Source organism: Eptesicus fuscus, chromosome 20 (assembly GCF_027574615.1).
Source record: "Eptesicus fuscus isolate TK198812 chromosome 20, DD_ASM_mEF_20220401, whole genome shotgun sequence".
In the NCBI taxonomy this organism is placed as follows: Eukaryota; Metazoa; Chordata; class Mammalia; order Chiroptera; family Vespertilionidae; genus Eptesicus; species Eptesicus fuscus.
Window position 1 is genome coordinate 20,984,245 of NC_072492.1, and position 13,921 is coordinate 20,998,165.

A 13,921-nucleotide genomic window follows, 5' to 3' on the forward strand; every position below is an offset into this window, starting at 1 on the left:
AAAAGACTAAGCAGCCGAAACCGGTTTGGCTCAGTGGATAGAGCGTCGGCCTGTGGACTGAAAGGTCCCAGGTTCGATTCCGGTCAAGGGCATGTACCTTGGTTGCGGGTACATCCCCGATAGCGGGTGTGCAGGAGGCAGCTGGTCAATGTTTCTCTCTCATCGATGTTTCTAGCTCTCTATCCCTTTCCCTTCCTCTCTGTAAGAAATCAATAAAATATATTTAAAAAAACAAAAACTAAGCAAATGCAGCTTTTTGCCATCAAGATTGTTTTTGATAACATTTCAATCAAGGTTACATTTAGTGATGAAAACTAATATTGACAAAGTAATTGGTAGTATTGTGCTTAATGTTAATAGACAATTTGGGTCAGTTATTGAGTATTTTATTCTTTATTTCAGTATATGGGGAGAAGGAAAGGTTTTACTGAAGAAGTAAGAAATCTTTTGCTGGAAGAAATTACATATTCAAATCCTGAGTTTTCTTTGAGGAAATATTTTCCATTGCTTCTAAAAAAAAATACTGAGCACCAAGTACTCTCTGAATGTCATTATAAACAAGGTTAGTGATAATTATCATTTATGTTAATATTTCACTTTTGAAAGCACTAAGAGGTTATGCCTGGTGTGGCTCAGTTGGTTGAACATCATCCCATGCACCCAGAGGTCATAGGTTCAATTCCCAGTCAGGGCACATGCCCATGTAGCAGGTTCGAGGGGGGGGCATGCAGGAGATAGCTAATAGATGTTCCTCTCTCATCATTGATGTTTCTGTCTGTCTCTCCCTCTCTCTCTAGAATAATGAAAACATTTTTTAAGAAAAAGAAAAAAAGCACTAAGAGTTAGCCATTGACCCTTGGAAGTGGTCATCATGAAGAGAACATTGCTTATGGTTGGCAGGGAGAATTTATTCAACTGAAGTAACGCATCTTATGCAATGCAGTGTTAAGTCCCTGCCAGCTTCCAGAGATGCCAGCCTAAGACAGCTATTAATAATGCACTTAAGGAAAGCCTTAAATGAGATAATTTGAACTTATATAGCTTGCACAAAGGCAGTCTAAAGATATTCAGCTTGCTTTCAGCATGCCATATTTGATTCTTACCTTTCGTTTTCTAGTAAAACAATTGGATATTTTGAAGCAATACTAAGATTATTGGGTATTAACATTTTTTTTATTAGTAAGCATTTCTATTATTCCCCAAATAGAAAATCCACAACTAGAGCCTGATGTCAATCTAAAGGAAACCAAAAGGAAACGAGTGGAAACCAAAAATCGTAAGTCAAAAAGAAGGAAACCAAATGAGTATTCAGAAAATCCAGAAAATATAAATGGAAAACCAAAAGAACTGGAAAAAACACACAACTACACTGGGATAAAGCTTGATTCTTCCAAAAGTCTGTATTCTAAAACACGCAGTAAGAAACAAACTGCTGTGAGTACAACATGTGAAGTGGAAACTGAATCAGTAGAAGAATCTGATGTTCTGATAATAGATGATGACAAAGCACCTACATCAGAACTATCTTCTGTTTCTGGTAAATTAGTTTTTATCTTTTTTTTTTAACCTATCACTTCCCCTCTTTCAATGTGCTCATTGCAAATTCAAATAGTATTTATGTATAAATAAGAAGTGGAAGCCTCACTGATGAGAGTCTTATAGATAATCTTATTAACATTGCTTTTTGATCTTTGATTTTTCTGTGCTTCTGTAAATACATATACTTTTATAAAAAATAGGGATCAGCCCTAGCCTGTTTGGCTCAGTGGATAGAGCGTCAGCCTGCACACTGAAGGGTCCCCAGTTTTGATTCCCTGTCAGGAGCACATGCCTGGGTTGTGGATTCGATCCCCCGTGGGGCCATGCAGGAGGTAGCTGATCAATGATTCTCTCTCGTCATTGATGTTTCTTTCTTTTTTCTTTTTTTTAAAAAATATTTTATTGATCTTTTACCGAGAGGAGTGGAGAGGGCTAGAGAGTTAGAAACATCGATCAGCTGCCTCCTGCACACCCCCTACTGGGGATGTGCCTGCAACCAAGGTACATGCCCTTGACTGGAATCGAACCTGGGACCCTTCAGTCCGCAGGCCGACGCTCTATCCAAGTGAGCCAAACCAGCTAGGGCTTCTTTTCTTTTTTTAAAAAAATATATTTTATTAATTTTTTACAGAGAGGAAGGAAGAAGGATAGACAGTTAGGAACATCAATCAGCTGCTTCCTGCACACCCCCTACTGGGGATGTGCCCGCAACCGAGGTACATGCCCTTGGCTGGAATTGAACCTGAGACCCTTCAGTCCGCTGGCCGACGCTCTATCCACTGAGCCAAACCAGCCAAGGCATCGTCATTGATGTTTCTATCTCTCTCTCCCTCTCCCTCCTTTTCTCTCTGAAATCAATAAAAATATATTTTAAAAAAATAGGGATCATATTATACATATTACTTTACATGTATTTCTCATATTTCTTACATGTTCCCACTCAGGGTATCTAACTTTTCCTAAGTATCCTATTAAATTAATTAATTCATCTATTTATGTTGCTTTAGAGCAGGGGTGGGGAATGTCCAGCCTGGGGGCTGTATAAAGCCCATGAAACCATTTGGTCTGGCCCTGCCAAGGCATTAGGGATGAGTTAATGAAATGTTTGACCAAATAGAGCAGGCAGTTTTTAAGTTGATAATTTTGTATGGCCCGCAAATGGTATTATAAATATCCAAATGGTCCTTGGCAGAAAAAGTTCCCCACCCTTGCTTTAGAGTATGTTTTGATATTTATATAGCAAGTCTATCATTTTTAAAAGCGATTTTTATACATCTACTCTACTATGAACTATAGTTTCCCTTACTCATAAATACCATTGAGATTTGATTTTGCATTAGTTTATAGATTAGTTTGGAGTGAATTGGCATCTTTACAACATTCAGTTTTCTCAATAGGAAGTGTAACATATCTTTCCATTTAAATCTTTACAACATTCAGTTTTCTCAATAGGGAGTGTAACATATCTTTCCATTTATTTTTTATTTTTATTTTATTTTTTTTAAATAAGTGGTAAACACTAGGTTTTATTATTATTATTATTATTATTTTAATTAATTTTTTACAGAGAGGAAGGGAGAGAGATAGAGAGTCAGAAACATTGATGTGAGAGAAACATCAATCAGCTGCCTCCTGCACAGATGTGCCCGCAACCAAGGTACATGCCCCTGACCGGAATCGAACCTGGGACCTTTCAGTCCGCAGGCCGACGCTCTATCCACCGAGCCAAACCGGTTTCGGCTATCTTTCCATTTAAATCAGTAATTTAAATCAGATTTAGTTGGGCATTTTAATGTTTCTTTTCATTGGTCAAAAAAAGCATCACTAAAATTATGCTGTCTTTGTTCTTTAGATATTTTTTATGGTAAAAATTATTTTTTATGCTTCCAGGATTATTAAAAATTTAAATGTATACTTTTAAACTTTACTGTCATGAGGTTTTATGGTAGTTTTAAAGGGGGAATTTGATGTGAAGAATTTTAAATGTAATATTAAGTTTTGAAACTGCCTTGTTGGCATTTTGTAAATGTAAATATTTATTCAAATAGTTATTGTTACATAAACTAATATAAATGTCTAAGAATATATGTTTACGTTAAGGAACAATACTTTAACGTATGTCTTTTGCTTTAGATTCTGGAACTGAAGACATGCTTTGGACAGAAAAGTATCAACCTCAGAACTCCAGTGAACTCATAGGCAATGAACTAGCTATAAAAAAGTTACATAGGTTGGTAAAATTGAGACATAGTTAATGAATATAGTTTTTAAAATTTTATTTATTCTAAAATCTATAATTGTAAAGAATTACAATTGTAAAGAACAAACAAAAGAATATTAAGTAAATATCCCTCTATTGTCCCTTAAATCACTATTAAAGGTTTCTTGTAAAACCTTCCTGAAAAAATTTTATGCATATATTAGTTCCTTCTTTCATATTACTATTAATTCATGTCCATTATCTTTAGTCTACAATTATAACATTCAAAAAATTCTGAAAACTGAAAGTATATGAACTTTATTACATAAAGGTTATTGTAGTCTTTATTGATCTCACTTGTAGGAGTTTATACATTTTTAAAAATTGAAATATTAAGTGATTATGGATGTACTCTCACATACCTTTTTAGAGTTATTATGCAATACTAGGGGCCCAGTGCACGAATTCGTGCACCTCGAACTGTGGGCCGCAAGGCTGCAGTGGGCACAGGGGCAGGATTCGGCCCATCCTCTCCGCCTCTGCTGGCCCCTCCTGCTGCGGCCCCCAATCCCCTCACTGCCGGCAGTCCTGCTCCTGCTGCTCCTATGCACTGATGGTGCAGAGCGATTTGGGCCAGCGCCAGCAGTGGGTGCAAGCAGGGCCGGCGCTGTCAGCGTGGGTGCGAGAGGCAGCTGCCGGCCCCGATCGCCCCTCAGGAGCAGGGGGAGGTGGAGAAGTCCTGAGGGGTGATCGGGGCCAGCAGCCACCGCTTGCACCCGCTGATGGTGCCGAGCAGCGGGTGTGAGTGGGGCTGATGCCAGCAGTAGGTGCGAGCACCGGGCGGGACTGCGGCATGGGGGAGCAAAGAGTTTTCTCTAGCACTAACCACCAGAGGCTCGCCCCAATGACAGCGACCGGCACCTCACTTTGGTCTAGCGCCCCCGTTCACCTGCTCCACCATCCCACCGCTCTGTCGCCTGCTGTCGACGCCTGCCGTGTTCTGTGCGTACCCCCGGGTGGTCAGCGCATATCATAGCAACTGGTTGTTTGGTTGCTCAGTTGTTCCCGCATTCGGTCTATTTACATATTAGGGTTTTATATATATAGATGTGGTATATATACCAAATTACCTTTCTAATATCTGAAAAAATCTGAATTCTAAAACCCACTTGGCCCAAAGGATTTCATATAAGGAATTGCAGCCCATAATAAGGGATAACACCTTGAACTTGGCAGTGTTCTAAATACTTGCATTGTTCTTAGAAAAATAGTCTGAGGGTATAAATTATAGTTGTCCTTATGTCATAGATGAGGAATGAGGCCTAGAGAGGTTGGGTATTTATCTGACTTCACACAACTAGAAAGCGATGGAGCTAGAATTTAAGCTCAGGTAGTCTAGCTCTAGACTAAAACTTAATCTTTATACTTAGCATTATATATTAGACATCTTTCTTATTATCACACAGTCTACCTAAATTCTATTTAGTTGTGTATTGTTTCTTGTATGGGTGAACCATAATGTATCTTTTCCTCTACTTATATACCTTCAGGTTTTTCCTTTTAGAAGCTAATATAAACAATGTTGCAATGAATGTCCTTTCACATATAGTCTATATAGTCTGTGAATTATTTTTATTAACATACATTTTATTATGGCAGTTGGTTAAAAGACTGGAAAAGAAGAGCTGAATTAGAAGAAAGACAGAATTTGAAGGGTAAAAGAGATGAGAAACAAGAAGGTATTTTGAGTCATTTTTTTCCCATTTCACTGAAAATTTTTAGAATTAGGTTATCTAAAAATGTTTTATAAAATTTCTTACTCATATTCTATATTTGGTGTTCTAGTTTTTGCACATTAAATTTCTAGTATTTATTGGCAAGAAGTTTGTGGGATTTGATCATTGGGTTTGGTGAGGTATAATTGCTGCCTAAGCAGTTATCATTTTATATGCATTTGAATCATTTTTCAGATCTGTTGGATAGAATTGACTTTAAAGACAGTTCAGATGAAGAAGAGAATCGTCTTTGCAATACTGTTCTCATAACAGGGCCAACAGGAGTGGGGAAAACTGCTGCAGTATATGCTTGTGCTCAGGAGCTTGGATTTAAGGTCAGTCACAGCTGCAGTGGAACAATGTCAATGAATTAAAAGAAAACAAACCATTCTGACTTTTTTCATGTATTCTTCTTTTAGATATTTGAAGTGAATGCCTCATCTCAGCGCAGTGGTAGACAAATTCTGTCTCAACTGAAGGAAGCTACTCAGTCCCATCAAGTAGACAAGCAAGGTGTAAACTCACAAAAACCTTGTTTTTTCAATAGCTACAACATAGGCAAGTCACCAAGTAAGTAAATTATTTTCTTTGTCATAACCTTTTTTTTTTTTGGTAATCATCACCCAAGGATAATTTTCCATTGATTTTTAGAGAGAGTGGAAGGGAGGGGGAGAGACAGAGGGAAACATAGATTGGTTACCTCCCCTCAAGCAACCCAACCAGGACCTGGGATTGAGCCTTCAACGGAGGTACATGCCCTTGACTGGAATCAAACCTGGGACCCTTCAGTCCAGGGGCTGAATTCTATTCACTGAGTCAAATTGGCCAGGGCTATTTGGATACTTTGAGATACAGTTTGTACAGGAAAGGTATGAGAAATGCTTCATTCTGTTTGGTTGATTGTTACTTCTCTTATTTCATTTCAGATTTTATTTATTTGGGTCCTCTTTTTCCTATGAGTCTGGTTAGATTTGTTAATCTTGTTTATCTTTTCAAAGAACCAGCTCTTGGTTTCATTGATCTTTTGTATTGTTTTTTAGACTCTATTTTATTTATTTCTGCTCTCATCTTTATTATTTCCTTTCTTCTAATTGGGCTTTGTAGGTTGTTATTTTTTTCAAGTTCTTTTAAGTGTAAAGTTAGATTGTTAATTTGAGATTTTTCTTGTTTCTCAAGATAGGCCTGTAGTGCTATGAATTTACCTCTTAGGACTGCTTTTGCTGTGTTGCATAGATTTTAGGTTGTGTTCTCATTTTCATTTATTTTAAGGTATCCTTTTATTTCTTCCTTGATCTCATTGTTAACCCATTCATTGTTTAGTAGCATGTTATTTAGACTGCATGTCTTTGTGTGTTTTCCAGTATTTTTCTTTGATTGTTTCTAGTTTCATATCATTATGGTAAGAGAAGATGCTTGATATGATTTCATTCTTATTCAATTTGTTGAGACTTGTTTTGTGTCCTAACATGTGGTCCATCCTCGAAAACATTCCATGTACACTTGAAACAATGTATTTTCTGCTGCTTTGGGACAAAGTGTTCTGAATATATCATTAAATCCATCTCATCTGATGTGTCACGTAAAGCCAGTATTTCCTTGTTGATTTGCTGTCTGGAAGATCTATCCATTCATGTCAGTGGGTGATAAAATACCCTAGTGTTACTGTATTACTGTCAATTTCTCCCTTTTTGTCTATCAAGAGTTGCTTTATATATTTAAGTGCTCTTATTATGGGTGCATAAATGTTTATAAGGTTTATATCCTCTTTTTGGATTGCTCCCTTTATCATTATATATTGTCCTTTTTCTCTTAATATAGCCTTTGCTTTAAAGTCTCTTTTGTCAAATATAAGTATTGCTACCCTAGCTTTTATTTTAATTTTAATTTTCATGAAATATATTTTTCCAGGTCTTTTACCTTTGTGTACCTTTCCTTCTGAGATGGGTCTCTTGTAGACAGCATATATATGAGTCTTGTTTTCTCATCCATTCAGCTACCATGTGTCTTTCGATTGGAGCATTTAAGCCATTTACATTTAATCCAAAGTCTTGAAAGTGTATCATATATTATGTTCAGTTTTTGTTCTTACTTCAGATGTGTGGGTAAGTCAAGTCTGTATCTTGGCTAGAAGCAGAACCCTATCTATTTTTCTTTTTGTGCTCATATTGTTTCATCTTTGACTGGGAGGAAACATTTTTAATTAGCTTGTGTCCTTTTGACATAGCCCCAGTAATGTTAGATATTTTCTTTGCTCTGTGGCTTGTTAAGATGTCCCAGACCGCCCTAACCGGTTTGGCTCCGTGGATAGAGCGTCGGCCTGCGGACTGAAGGGTCCCAGGTTCGATTCTGGTCACGGGCATGTGCCTTGGTTGCGGGCACATCCCCGGTGGGAGGTGTGCAGGAGGCAGCTGATTGATGTTTCTCTCTCGTCGTTGTATCTAACTCTCTATCCCTCTCCCTTCCTCTCTGTAAAAAATCAATAAAATACATTAAAAAAAAAAAAAAAAAGATGTCCCAGACCTAAAATGAGCTATTTCTCCAAAGAACCGATTCTTTTTGTGGAAAAATCCTTTATAAAGAATATATTGAGCCCTACCTGGTTTGGTTCAATGGATAGAGAATCGGCCTGCAGACTGAAGGGTCTGGGTTCGATTCTGGTCAAGGGCACATGTCCCGGTTGTAGGCTTGATCCCCAGTGTAGGGCGTACAGTAGGAGGCAGCCAATCAATGATTCTCATCATTGATGTTTCTATCTCTCCCTTTCCCTTCCTCTCTGAAATCAATAAAAATATATTTTAAAAAAAAGAATATATTGATAGCCCTGGCTGGTATGGCTCAGTAGTTGGAGCATTGTCCCATACACTGAAAGGTCGTGGGTTTGATTCCTGGTCTAGGCACATACCCAGGTTGAGGGTTCTGTCCCAGGTCAGGGATGTCACATTAATGTTTCTTTCTCTCTTCTCTCCCTTCCCCTCTTTCTAAAATCAATTATAAAAAGCCCTGGCTGGTGTGTTCAGTGGTTGGAGCATCCACTTGTGTACCAAAGGGTTTTAAGTTCAATTCCCAGTCAAGGGCATGTATCTGGGTTGCAGGTTTTATCTTTGTCCCAGTTGGGGCATGTGTTGGGGGCAACCAATCGATTTGTCTCTCTCACATCAATGTTTCTCTGTTTTCTCTTTCTCTCCCCTTCTCTCTCCCTTTCTTCCATTCTCTCTTAAAAATCAAAGGAAAAAATATCCTTGGGTGAGGATTAATAAAAAAGTAAAACCAATTATTTAAAAAAAAACATAAAGGAAGAGAATATATTGATAACATTTAAGGTATTTTTGAGTACCTTAAAATAAAAATTGGACCCTAGCCGTTTTGGCTCAGTGGTTGGAGCATCAGCCTGCAGACTGAAGGGTCACATATTCAATTCCCAGTCAAGAGCGCTTACCTCATACCTCGGTTGCAGGCTCGATCCCCAGCCCTGGTCAGGGCGCATGTGGGAGGCAGCCAGTCAATGTGTCTCTCTCTCTCATTGATGTTTCTGTCTTTTTCCCTCCTTCCCACTCTCTCTAAAAATCAAATGGGGGTAGGGTGGGGGAGATATGGGTTAAAAATAATAATAAAGTAAAAATCAGCATGTATTTTCTAAAACCAATCTGTGGACTGATGCCAGTCCATGATCAAGCAATCCTTGGTCTATGATAAAGGTAGAAAAATAAAGATAAACTAATGAGGTCTTTTTAAATAATTAGAAATGTATTCAATATAAAAATATTTTTTATTATAAGATTATGCATTTCCTTTTTGTGGTGTTAAAGTGCCCTACTTTTATTAAATGATAGTGATGGCTATAATTTTTCAAATTCAAAATTTTCAATAAGTTTTTTGAACACCTGTAAAATGCAAGATAGACGATAAGATCTGTGGAGATAGGGGTTTCAAAAAAAAGAATAGGATACAGTCATGGAATTGTGCCCATATGATGGTACGTGAAGAATATTCTGCACCAAGGCCATAGGATAAGAATTAGGACAGGTAGGGACTGAATCAGGGTATTTAGAGGGAAGAAAAGGACATGTCCTAGAATAAAGGCCACATGCCATCGGCTTCTAGTGGAAGGAGGGATTAACCATTTATTTTTTTAACTTTGAATCCATTGTCCATAGCATCTCTAAAAAAACATATTCTGTTTATAAAGTATCAATTTACTGTTGTGTTAAGCTGAAGTTGGACAACGAAGTTCTGTAATGTGCTCAGCATGTACTGTCACTACTTTTCTGAACGCACATAGGTGTAGAGAAAGTGAATGGAGGGATTATGAACATTATTTGCTTCAAGAATACATATTTCTTTGGAAAAGAGTGTCTTTCCCAAATGACCTGTTTTACCTTCTCTTCTGAGAGAATAAGTAATAATATAGTAATATTTGACTATTGAGTATTTGAATGTAAGAATTAAAGAAAATTTCTGTATCTTTGATTTGTGACTGGTAAGAGTAGAAATATAGACTGTGGATAATTCAATTTTGCTGTTTAATTTTTAGAATACTTATCTTTAAGTGTAATTTGGTTTTGGCAGAAAAATTAAATTCTCCTAAGAAAGTCGTTACATCACCAAGGAGACTTCCTCCATCATCACCACAAAGTAGTGGACCAAAGCGAGCACTTCCACCTAAAACACTGGCAAATTATTTTAAAGTGTCTTCCAAGCCAAAAAATAATGAAGAAATAGAACTTCCAGAAAATAATAAAGGTATGTAATTAAATAGACATTTTTTAATATATATATATATATATATACATATATATATATATATATTACTTTATTGATTTCAGAGAGGAAGGGAGGAGAGAGATAGAAACATCAATGATGAGAGAGAATCATGGATTGGCTGCCTCCTGCACGCCCCCTACTGGGGATCAAGCCCGCAACCCAGGCATGTGCCCTTGGCCAGAATCGAACCCGGGACCCTTCAGTCCGCAAGCTGACGCTCTATCCACTGAGCCAAGCCGGCTAGGGCTAAATAGACATTTTTTAATCCTAATGACCCTGGTACATAAAAATATGATCAGCCCTGTCTGGGTAGTTCAGTTGGTTAGACTGTCGTCTCAATAAGCCAAGGTTGTGAGTTTGATACTTGGTCAGGGCACATATAAGAATCATCCAATGAATACATACATAAGTGGAACAACAAATCAATGGCTCTTTTCTCTCTCTTACTCTCTCTCAAAATCTATAATAATAAAAGCATAATATGCTAATTAGACCGGACGTCCTTCCGGACGACCTTCCCGATGAAGCCAGTGCTGGCAGCTGGGGAAAGGAAGGCCTACTCTTGCAACAATTTTGTGCATCGGCCCTCTACTAAATAAATAAATAATAATCATATTTCATGAGTTCCTATTGCTATCTATTAACTTCAGCTATGCTGAAGGTCCTTCATATAGGAGTTTTGATATTTTATTTCAGTTTTAATAGGTGATTTCAATTTGAGCTTATTCTATAGAAATATCCAGTGTTTTTAAAAAGTTGGTTTTATAGAAAAAAGAAATAAAAAAAAAAGTTGGTTTTATGTAAAATATTAATATTTTATTTATGCAGGAATCAAAAATTTTTTTGAACAGAAACAAACTATTCAGACTAAATCTACAAATACAACTAATTCAAATGTCAAAGAATATGGAGCTGAGGAACCCAACAGGAAAAGTGCAATATCTCTCATTCTTTTTGAGGAGGTAAGGTTGCAGATATAAACATTGGTGATATTTCATGATAAAAATTTATTCTAAGGATTACTGTTACTGTAAATTATTATAAGATAGCCAAGAAAGACTGGAATACTTTCTTGAATCTATTTGAAATTAAAGCTAGTGGAACTGTCAACCACAGAAGAATTTTTCATGAAGATAATTAATGCAATCCATGGTTGTTAATTTTTTTCAATAAATTTAGAAATTATTTTGAGTTATACTTATCCAGTTACAGGTGACTGCATTTCTTTGGTTTAATGTTTGATAATATTTTTACTCATTATTTTAATGTAAGATTTTAGCATGGGCTGAATGCACACTGTTCATAAATTCATAAATTTTGTCTCTAACAGACATATAGTATATCTACTATGTATACATAATGGCTATTCAGTAAGTATGTTGTTTTCAGAACATTAATATTAATAAATGATTCTTAGGTTGATGTCATTTTTGAAGAAGATGCTGGGTTTTTGAATGCAATCAAAACATTCATGGCAACTACTAAAAGACCTGTAATCCTTACTACAAGTGGTAGGTAACAGTGATTTTACAATTAATTACTTCTGGTTAAAATATTTTATGTAAGCTTCTAATTTTAATTTGAAAAGTTCCTTTCAAAGTCTACTAGTAAATTAGCTCCTTTTTTCTAAAATGAGGAGGCTTCTAGATAGTTTTTTAAATGAAGAATTATTTAAATTTGCAGTTGATTGGCAGCCTTGAGCAGTTATAAAATTAATTTACTACCTTGCAAAAAGCAATAACTTTAAAAACAGGAACTACTTTGAATCACTTTGTTGGGTGTTAGATATTTAGGAATTTGGCAATAGCCTGGGATACTGATAGAAAGGTTTATGGACTAGCCAGTGAAGGGGTTTTGATAGAGGAAATAACAAATTGTTCTCTTTGCCTCTTCCTCACACATATGATTAGATCACCATACCTCATTTGTTGGTCAAAATATTTTATGGAACCCAACCTTTTGCAGTTCCTTAATATTGAATTTAGCCATTCCTTAATCCCTTATAGCACTTCCATATGGATTGATTATTGCATAGTTTAGCTAAAGTAAGCTATCATCAGCTTAACAGAATTGCTACACCCTTCCTAATAATTAGCATTCAAGTTTTACTTTTAAAACTTACATAATTTCTTTTTTTATTATAAATATTATAATATTGTTCTCTAATATTTTTCATTGCAAATATTCAGTATAATATCTCGGCTATGGATTTCTATAGGAAAATGTGTTTATGTTAGACTCTACTTACAAATTAATGGCCCATTTGACAGTTAGTGATTGTAATCTAAAAATATAAATAAAAATAATAGTAATCACAAGTTAAATAATGGTAGTTTAATTAAAAATCATAGCTACTTTAGGCCAAGGTAGAAATTCAATTTTTATTGTATAGTTTGCATGATATTTGATTTCTATTACTGATGAAATATACAATATTCACATAGGAAAAGTATAACTGGAAAAAGTAATTAATTGGTCTCCATGTTTAAAAAAATTTTTTTTACTATAGATCCTTCATTTAGTTTAATGTTTGATGGCTGCTTTGAAGAAATTAATTTCAATATGCCTTCATTGGTAAGTTTTTAATTTTGATGATCATATGTCATAATTATATAAAAGGTAATTTATTATGATAGTTATAATTTTAAAATCTAATTACTAAGGATATATTAAAATTTTTTAGTATTTTTTTATTGATTTCAGAGAGAGGAAAGTAAAGGGAGAGATAGAAACATCAATGATGAGAGAATCATTAATCAGCTGCTTCCTGCACACACCCTACTGAGGATAGAGCCCACAACCTGGGCATGTGCCCTGACCGGGAATCAAACCGTGACCTCCTGGTTCATAGATTAATGTTCAACCACTGAGCCATGCTGGCTAGGCCAAATATTCAAATTTTAACTAGACTCCAGTGTTCATTAAGTTTTTTTTTATAGTAATAGTGCTTTATTGAGGTTAACATGCAGTTAAAATGCCCTTAACTGAAGTGTATAATTTGATAAATATTAACATATGTAATAAACCTACATGTCACCATCACCCATATAAAAATATAGAACATTTCCATTACATCCAAAAGTTCCCATAAGCCCTTTTTAAGAAAGTCAGCACTCCCCTCCTCACCAAAAGTAGCCACACTATCCTAATATATTTAACTTTTTAATATTAGTGTTTTTGATTCTGAAATTTCAAATAATAGGAAACTTTTATAACTTTTTTTTATCTAACATTGTTTTTTAGACTGTTCAGTGGAATTGTTGAGTCGTCTGCATTATTTGTTAAACTTTTAGATAATCGGCAAATAGATCTCTAGTGCATAAGATTTCTGGTAGCTGTTGTTAGGCTTTTTAACTTTAGCCCTGGTAGTGGTGTCTGTATGTCCATGTGTTCATGTGTGTGTGTTTGCATTTGTTAGTTTACCTTCTTGAAGTAATTTATATACAGTAAATTTCACCCATGTTAAGTGTATGGCTCAGTGAATCTTGACAAATGTCGATAGAGAACATATCTATCAAGAACAGAATATTTTCAGGGGGACGGGTGCAGAGTGGAGGGGGTCAATGGGGAAAAAAGGTATACATCTCTAATACTTTGAACAATAAAGATACATTTTTTAAAAACCCAGAATATTTTTTATCTCTTG

At 35.8% G+C, this 13,921-nt stretch overlaps 1 protein-coding gene across 1 annotated transcript in view; it reads left to right on the top strand.

The window, feature by feature from the left end:
* The window catches only part of ATAD5 (ATPase family AAA domain containing 5), a 40,075-nt gene that overhangs the window by 18,834 nt on the left and 7,320 nt on the right, over positions 1–13,921 (top strand). The window contains exons 9-18 of the mRNA XM_054709773.1: positions 403–562; positions 1,208–1,396; positions 3,673–3,769; positions 5,399–5,478; positions 5,710–5,849; positions 5,934–6,084; positions 10,081–10,254; positions 11,104–11,237; positions 11,693–11,786; positions 12,785–12,849. Of these exons, the coding sequence (XP_054565748.1) occupies positions 403–562; positions 1,208–1,396; positions 3,673–3,769; positions 5,399–5,478; positions 5,710–5,849; positions 5,934–6,084; positions 10,081–10,254; positions 11,104–11,237; positions 11,693–11,786; positions 12,785–12,849 (1,284 nt within the window). The remainder of the gene's footprint in view (positions 1–402; positions 563–1,207; positions 1,397–3,672; positions 3,770–5,398; positions 5,479–5,709; positions 5,850–5,933; positions 6,085–10,080; positions 10,255–11,103; positions 11,238–11,692; positions 11,787–12,784; positions 12,850–13,921) is intronic.